Genomic DNA, 9,020 nt, shown 5'->3' with positions numbered 1-9,020 from the left:
ACTGATCTCAGAAGACTCCAGTTTCCAACCACTCCCTCTCCGACTATCAGGCCGGAGGATCGCGAACGCTGTAACCTCTACTGCAAAAGTGAGTTTACGACTGCTTGAGCGATTTGATCTTCTTTTGCAGCTTTGAATGGGGCGTCAAGCTACTGCAAGCATTGGCTAACCTATCCAGTTTGTATGACCGGGAATCAACCTTGCTCGGCAGATGTCTGCGATGGTAAGCAGCTCAGTGCAGCATCTACTCAACATTCCCGATCTCGTATCAGCGAATTGCCAACCATCCTTCTTCAGTTCGGTCAGGAGCTACGATTCCGCCTCAGCCCACACCGTCCAAGGAAACTGCTGATGCCTGCGATCAGTATTGTCGAGACCTCAATAACCCTGGAAGTTATTGCAAGTGGTGGAGATCTCCTCCTGTCTGCCATGTGGGCAATCAACTCTGCGGCGATCTAGCGGTGTGTGAACCCACAACAACTCGATCCGTGCCCCCAATCACGACTACTCCAACCCGACCTACCACATCCACGGCTGACACGACTACAAGGGTTTCTACAACCACTCCAACCCGACCTACCACTTCCACGGCTGATACGACTACAAGGGTTTCTACAACCACTCCAACCCGACCTACCACTTCCACGGCTGATACGACTACAAGGGTTTCTACAACCACTCCAACCCGACCTACCACTTCCACGGCTGATACGACTACAAGGGTTTCTACAACCACTCCAACCCGACCTACCACATCTACGGTTCCTACGACTACAAGGGTTTCTACAACCACTCCAACCCGACCTACCACATCCACGGCTGATACGACTACAAGGGTTTCTACAACCACTCCAACTCGACCTACCACATCTACGGTTCCTACGACTACAAGGGTTTCTACAACCACTCCAACTCGACCTACCACATCTACGGTTCCTACGACTACAAGGGTTTCTACAACCACTCCAACTCGACCTATCACATCCACGGCTGATACGACTACAAGGGTTCCTACAACCACTCCAACTCGACCTACCACATCTACGGTTCCTATGACTACAAGGGTTCCTACAACCACTCCAACTCGACCTACCACATCTACGGTTCCTACGACTACAAGGGTTCCTACAACCACTCCAACTCGACCTACCACATTCATGGCTGATACGACTACAAAGGTTGCTACAACCACTCCAACTCGACCTACCACATCCATGGCTGATACGACTACAAAGGCTACTACAACTACTCCAACTCGGCCAAGCACATCTACGGCTGTTACGACTACGAGGGTGTCCACAGCCGCTCCAACTCGACCTACCACATCCACAGTGCCTATGACCTCGAGAGCATCAACAACAACCACCCAGCCAACCACGTTCCCGGCTTCTACCGCTACTCCAGGGGTTTCTATAACATCAATCGCTCCTACGACGATCGCAGTGGTTCCTACCACTTCGTCCGTGCTTCCCACAACGCCGCGTGTCATTCCTAGCGGGACGCCCGATATTTCTGCTTCGCCACCTGCCAGCCCTCCTGGGTTGCGGTAAATTTGAAGTGTGTTGGAGAGTTGGCAATGACGGATATTTACACATAATTAGGTGGGTACTTCACCTCTGATCCACTATCACTAAGCCTATTTTCTCTGCACCATAGGCTCCTCAAACCGATCCGTATTCACGTGCATTCATACAAAGATGAATTGTGTTGTATGTGTAGTATCCCACTTGAAGAATCTCTGCATTGTCCCGAGACTTACACGGGATGTTAACTTAGGCGGATATAATAGCTCAAAAAATTGGTCGTAACTTGTTGCCACGTCTGCATTGTCCATTGAAAGTCCCCCTTTGAAAGGTGGATAAGGACTCGGAATTATCAGTCGCTCGAACAAATGATTGTACTCCGTAGCTGAAACTAAGAGGTGATTGTACTAAGAAGCTTTTCGACTTGGGTAAAGGTTTTGAGGTTGTAGGCCAAGGGTATCCTCTTTTCTCAAGCTGTAAAAGGTAGATTCGATGAACTTGACTGACTATTCGTGGCTGACTCACGTCGCATGATGGTGACTAGTGATACATGGAAATCGCAGTGCCCACGTATGCGAGGAGGCAATCAAGTGGAATGCAAACCGCTACTGCGTCGACGAAAGATAAAAAACCTTCTCACTAACGAAAAATGCATGGGCCATTGCCACATTATTCTGTTCTAAGGCGTCGGGATCACGCGGTCTATGAAGGTCAATTTATTGGGCTAGGTCAACAAACGAGCGAATGGTTTGTGATGTGGTTGGGGGTGTTGGATCGATTAATATCCAGTTACCATTTAGTTAATGGGGACTTTCCTGAGTGCCTCCACGCGGCGTCCCTGGACAGAAGCTTATAGGGCTTCTGACTAAAGCTCAGGCACTGGTTGTAATGTAGTACACTTGGGAGGTAGCGTTTGGCATCTCTCGCTTCGTTTCGACGTCTCCAATTGAAAATTTTATTCTAATGGGGACTATGGGTTGAATTGCGAAGAGGATTCTACTCGAGAGGGAGGTGTAACGTACTTAGTGTTTCGCGCTACCGTAGTTGTCAATTCGCCTGGTTCGATTGCGTCGAATTCAGTGTGATATGACCTCTCGGATAGTTGTGATTCGTTCTTCCTTCGAAGCGCTCACTGTGAGAGATGGAAAATTCATTAGATGTTATCGTAGATTATTTGGTCGTTGGATTCGGTCGAAATTCTGAATTGTCGTTTGGCTGGGGGTTACACGCCACTAAGGGGAGGCTGGATGCCAATGTGAGATGGCTGGATGCCAATGTGAGATGGCTGGATGCCAATGTGAGATGGCTGGATGCCAATGTTAGATGGCTGGATGCCAATGCTAGATGGCTGGATGCCAATGTTAGATGGCTGGATGCCATTGTGAGATGGCTGGATGCCAATGTGAGATGGCTGGATGCCAATGTGAGATAGCTGGATGCCAATGTGAGATGGCTGGATGCCAATGCTAGATGGCTGGATGCCAATCCGAGATGGCTGGATGCCAATGTTAGATGGCTGGATGCCAATGTTAGATGGCTGGATGCCAATGTGAGATGGCTGGATGCCAATGTGAGATGGCTGGATGCCAATGTGAGATGGCTGGATGCCAATGTTAGATGGCTGGATGCCAATGTGAGATGGCTGGATGCCAATGTTAGATGGCTGGATGCCAATGTGAGATGGCTGGATGCCAATGTGAGATGGCTGGATGCCAATCTGAGATGGCTGGATGCCAATCTGAGATGGCTGGATGCCAATGTGAGATGGCTGGATGCCAATCTGAGATGGCTGGATGCCAGTGTTAGATGGCTGGATGCCATTGTGAGATGGCTGGATGCCATTGTGAGATGGCTGGATGCCAATGTGAGATGGCTGGATGCCAATGTGAGATAGCTGGATGCCAATCTGAGATGGCTGGACGACATTGTGAGAGGGCTGGGTGCCAATTTGGAAGGGCTGGATGCCATGGTGGAAAGGCTGGATGCCATAATGACACAATCCTACAATGATTGTGGGTGAGCTAGTAGTGAAAGTTGACTTGCCTGGCTTGTTGTATCGGGTTGCAGTGTGAGTCCGACTTCACGTACCATGCTCTAGCCTAACGGCTCTAAAATGCTTTATTTCTTTGAGTGAGTTGAATTTCAATCGTTGAAACTCAACCCCTGACTGATGTGGTGGTTGAATGTCAATCTTTGGATCTCGGTGAGTACTGGTAACTAAGTTTCGCATTGCGGGGGAGGTCAATTTCGTCTCGTCAGTGAGTCCCTGAAATATTTTTGAACTGTAATGTGATTTGTGATCATCGGTACGTGGTATAAAATATATCACGTATGCGTAGTACGAAATATAATATACTATACGAGGTTCGGGCGCGTGAATGTTTACTTGCCTTGTTAGGCGTCTCGACTCGATAGTGAACGTGGACTTGCCTGGTTCGAACTTATCGAGCTGCAGCGTGAGTCTGCCTTTACTTACCATCTAATAGAGTGAGTATAGTATTTTTGTATTGCTTTTAGTGGATTGAACCTCGGGTAGTGACGTCGCATTGCAAATGAGCTCTATTTGCTCTATCAATGGGTTCCACAAGCATTCGTTGAACTGATACAAGGTTTTAAGTCATCGGCACGTGATACGAAATATGATGTATAACCTCTTCTTGAGATGTTCTGATGCGCGGATGTTGACTCGCCTGACTCAATTTCATGAGAATGGGGATAACGGAGGATGGTAATGTGAGAATTCCTCGCTGAAAACTTACCAGTGACAAGGTTAGATGCAGGTTAGATGAGGTTAGTTTGAGAGCTGGTTGAAGCTCGTTGAAGCTGGATATCAATGTTATAAGAAAATTGGATGTCTCCAATCGGGGCTGAATGACATCGTGTTCCACACGACGTGTATAGAACGTATACTATAGATCCACGTTGCGCGGATGATTGGGACATAATACATCCGACATATAGCATAGCAAGGAGGATGGATAGTATCCTAATAGCTAAAATCGTGTGTTTCGCGGGAAGTGAACGTTGACTTGCCTGGCTCGAAATATCGGGTTGCAGCGTGAGTCTGACTTCGCTTACCATCTAGCATAGCGATTTGAAAAAGTCTATATCTCGTTGAGTAGTGGAGTTGGTTTATATTCCGCTCGTATTTGGTTGGCGGTTATCCACATCGTAAGAACTCTTGTCTATGTGTTGCTGAATGGAAATGTGAGTCACCGGTAGAGGAGGTGGGATGTAACACATCATCATTATCCTGAGTATGGCTTATGAGCTGCGGGGCAGCTGCTGCTCCTGACAGAATTTCATGGAATGGCTTATGAGCGCCTAGGAGGTGAGCCTCCAGAAAGAATGAGGATTGGAGAACAGCGTATCAGAGCCATGGTGTAGCACCCTCCAACTTATCATGAATTAAAAATCACTTAAGGAGCCGTTCTAGTTCCAGGTTGGCTAGAGACAACGGGAGGAAAAATGGTGGCAAATAAGAAGCTGATAGAGTCCCGAACGCCTCACAATGTGGTGGAGTCATCGAGCGCGTTGATACCCTGGTTATGTGCGTTAGCCACCACAGTAGACTCAGAAGCCTTACTAGCAGGATTCGATTACGTGAGCCGGCTAGCAAGCTAGCTAATGCCACTAACGACCGTGCCTTCATATCATTCGACATAGAGCTAAGGAAAAACCTGGTTAATCGAGCGCGCTCTGTCGCGAGAGAGCGGAAAGTGGCATATAACAGAAATTCACCTCAAGTCATTTGCCTCAGTGAAATTCAGGACTCTGAGGCCTACGCCAGAGTCATCGCGGGGAGTAGTTTGAGCTCTCTATCGTGGGAGCGGGGACACGAATCGGGCACCAAGGGATTCTGTCCGTATTATTATGAGGACTGCCAGGTCCTAGTTAGGAGAGAGTGTGAGTTCAAACCCTATCACCACAAGAATTATCTCGATGGGAAAGGAAAAGGCTTGCCCGGAATTGGGAGCAAAGATGAAGGGTTCGGAAAGGGTAAAGGTTTCTCGGAGGGTATTATGAACAGAAGCCCAATTTGAGTGCGTTTGGAAAAAAGACCGTCATATCGCGTGGTAGATCGCGTGGTAGAAATTAAGAGTAAAATTTTTTGAGAAGTAAGTGATCTGGGTTACTTAGACCTTGCTATCATTTACGATGATAGATGACGAGGCGTTGGCGGTCTAACGTAGGAGACATTTATTACTGAGAGAGCGATGGATTTGTAATACAGTTATGCGGTGTTGTGCGATGCTATCGTCACACTCGTATTGTTTGGAACCGAAGGCCAAGGGAGACTGCTGTTGGAAGAGCTGAGGAAAGGAAACGGATCCTTTGAGAGGTTATTATGGGCAGAGCTTTGGACTAACAGAACTATGGAAGGATGAAAATTGGCGCCTCGAGCGCAGGAACACATCCAGCTATGAGAAATAATGTTGCCCGGAGTTTGATAGTGATGGGGGAATGTTCCTAATGTGGTGACATTCACATAGGAAACTGATTGAAGAATGTATTTCTACTAGGAATTTGTTAGTTATGTGACGAATACAAGGCGAATTCTCCACCGGAACATTATAGGTTCCTGGATGATTTCCTGCTCAAGCGAGGACCTTGTGTCCTTTTTCCATCAAAGCGTACCTTTGTGGAATAATGATGCGATTTGTATGAAATATTATTGCGTAGATCTATCGTCATTTGTGATTCGATGAATTTGATTCCACAATGTGAGGGTCCAGTTGAGGCCTCAACTGTTGAGGTTTGTAGACTCAGTCCACACAGCGGTTGTATTATACAACTTGTATAGGAAGCGTCACAGATTTTTGTGTCCAGCGGAGGAGACCCCTCCGAGGGGTCACTGCGCAGCAGGGAAATACGTGCTGAGCAGCGTTAAGACCGGAAAAGGCTGTCAGTTATTTTTCGTTGCATGGGAATCAGTCTTGAACTCCGAGCAATCTAGGGTGTAAATAGCCATTCTAGATCGTCTCTAGAAGCTGACATGCCTGCAGTGGGAGAATGAGCTATCGGAATTCCGGATTCGGAAACTTGAGCTCAGTTTGATGATGCTTCGAGGTTGACATATGGACCATATGATATGGTACATCAAAACCCGTGAAAACCTTAAAGTTAACACGTGGCGAAAGCAACCGCTCGTGGAAGTTTTACTAGGAGTTTTTCGGTGGATCTCGAGGAGTTTTTTTTGGAGGGGCAGCCATGATCCGAGGGATGCCTCCTCTTTCGATGCGAGATAATGGACCGTGTTGTACTTCGACGGGTATTAATTGTATATCACCAACTGGCAAAAAAGAGTTCTGAGGGTAACCAGTAGAGAGTGTCCATTCGGTATAGACTATACCGTATAGTGCATCTATCATGGTGGTAGTACCACCATCTGTCAGATCATCTGACTCAGATGGCATCTGATGTGCACCCCACCACGAGGGTATCCTATTGAGTATTAAATACCGATGATAGTCGGGAAGAGAGTCTGTTCAACAGACTATACAGATGATCGGTAACAGATCTGTAACAGATCTAGAATCATCGGAATTGAGAGATAATTATGGGGATGATGCCCAATGATCGGCACCGAAGTTCATTTCGGATTGGACTGTGGAGCGCAAAAGAAGATACTTGAAATATTATATTTCCCTTCCCAGTTTGGAGTAGCAAAGGATGGTACCGATACGGAGTTGGAGCGAAGATTCGTCGAGGAGCGCATTACGCCAGCTCAATGAGCTGAGTTCATTCATAGGTAGCTTTGTATGGGTCTGAGGAGCATACAGTGTATGCCATACGCACTGCTGCAGTGCGTATATATAGCAAAGGATATTCTTCTCTACACCGTGCGTTATGGATTATCATGTAAGTAGTAGCACTAATGGGATCTGCATGAGAGCTATGATGAGTGCTGGTCTAGTACGGCTGGTTTATAGTATTAAGGGAGAGCTTTCGCACCTATCGGAGTAGATTGTTAAAGGTGATTGACTTCAAGTTCGAAGGTCTCGTCAGCGCGGTCGATAAAAGGGGGCCACAAGACCGCTAAGTGTCTTGTGTGGGCGGACGCCTCGACGCGCGACCTCAGAGCAATGATTGTGGAGTCTACAATGTAGATCAATTGAGGACGAGGTTGCTTTTGTAGAAAACTAACCAAGAATCTGGCTAGCCTAGAGAGAGCGAACATTCATACTGACTAACTTATGTACTCATGTGTTAACATGAGGCTACGGTTTTCTATATGGCCTATGACTATCAGTTTTAACCGGAGGTCGCATTGGCTAAATGTAGAGATTCTAGCAGTGAAGACATCTGGGTCTTCTCGCTTTCGGTAGCCTTGATGTGAGATGCATTCCGTGAAAATAAGCCTAGCGGATCTCACTCAACTGCTATCAAGCGGACTGAGGGTGAACGATAGCGTCAAAGGTTAGTATATGTAAGTGGTGACTCCAATTTTGGAAGCGGACATGTATCGCGTAATATGGAGTATCGATCTGATCATTCGCTCTAGGGATCATCATCGGGGACAGTGACTGCGCGCGGAACCCATTGGTGGGTCTACCAATGAGCAGTTGAGGAGGCGCAATATGCTATATTATGAGGCTTGTGAGACCTCGATAATTGGTCAGACTCAGCAGACATCCGGGCATTACTGAGGTTCGATGGTCCCGACTAAGATGATCTAAGTATTTTGTGATCCGAATTTCCAGTCTGATTCGAGGTGGTAGCCCATTGGTGAAGGGCCTTCACTGAAGGCTTCACCGTGGAGCAAAGCTAACAGGGACCGAGCATTAGTACGTCAGATGCCCACCGCACAATAGTTCGGGTATGGACAACGAATTGACTGAGCCTCGATTCGGGTGGCCACTGTCCCAGGGTCAGATAGGGACCGGATCAAAACCTCACTCTCTTCACCATAACTTCAGTTTACAAACACGATAAGTCCCATCGGTCGTGCGGTAACGAACGAGTCTCGGGACAGTCTCCGTCGGACACTCGGGGGCCCCCCGAGTGTCCGACGGGGGGATTCATCCCAAAATCGACGGTTGACCAAGAAAGTGTGAGGAAATGAGTAAAGGGTGCAAGAAACACAGACAGTTATGTGGCAGTCAAATTTAGTTGTTGATCGTAGTGGGTAGTGTATGGGGAGGCATGAGTAGTCAAGCGAGGGTCATAGGCCAGAGGCTCTGGCCCAGAGAGCACCGAATTGACTCTCTGTGGCAAATGAGAGTATCCCATTATCTCGCTGCTACTTATGCGGAGCGAAGCATCCAGCGTTGCAAGTTTCGGAGAATTTTTCGACAGAACTTCGAGGTTGAGACTTTCGGATCTCACTAGTTCTGTAGCAACGCATCATGCTTTCGCCCCACTACCCACTACTCCCAACTAACTAGATGAATGGATGTTATTGGACAACAGACATTCGACAATAGTATGGTAGAGTGTTCAGGGTAAACCAGCGAGCGAGTAAAGTTGAATGAAGGTCAATTTATTGGGCTAGGT

General features: G+C 47.4%; 3 protein-coding genes across 3 annotated transcripts; 2 read left to right on the top strand and 1 right to left on the bottom strand.

Moving 5' to 3' along the window:
* Window positions 1–378: 378 nt before the first annotated feature.
* Pmar_PMAR000550 (hypothetical protein) lies at window positions 379–1,489 on the bottom strand (the record flags this gene model as incomplete). Its single annotated transcript, XM_002771451.1, has 2 exons — window positions 379–420; window positions 1,322–1,489. The coding sequence occupies 2 exons, from the start codon at window positions 1,487–1,489 to the stop codon at window positions 379–381; spliced, it is 210 nt and encodes a 69-aa protein (XP_002771497.1).
* A 1,175-nt stretch (window positions 1,490–2,664) lies between these two features.
* On the top strand, window positions 2,665–2,946 carry Pmar_PMAR000549 (hypothetical protein; the record flags this gene model as incomplete). The annotated part of the gene is made up of 1 exon (XM_002771450.1): window positions 2,665–2,946. A coding segment is annotated over one exon (282 nt), but the record flags the coding sequence as incomplete, so codon positions are not given.
* A 9-nt stretch (window positions 2,947–2,955) lies between these two features.
* Pmar_PMAR000548 (conserved hypothetical protein) lies at window positions 2,956–3,417 on the top strand (the record flags this gene model as incomplete). Its single annotated transcript, XM_002771449.1, has 1 exon — window positions 2,956–3,417. A coding segment is annotated over one exon (462 nt), but the record flags the coding sequence as incomplete, so codon positions are not given.
* Window positions 3,418–9,020: the final 5,603 nt, after the last annotated feature.

This window comes from Perkinsus marinus, assembly GCF_000006405.1.
Source record: "Perkinsus marinus ATCC 50983 genomic scaffold scf_1104296962770, whole genome shotgun sequence".
Classification (NCBI taxonomy): domain Eukaryota; phylum Perkinsozoa; order Perkinsida; family Perkinsidae; genus Perkinsus; species Perkinsus marinus.
The sequence above is the reverse complement of the archived record's forward strand: the minus strand, read 5'-3'. Positions and strand labels throughout refer to the sequence as shown.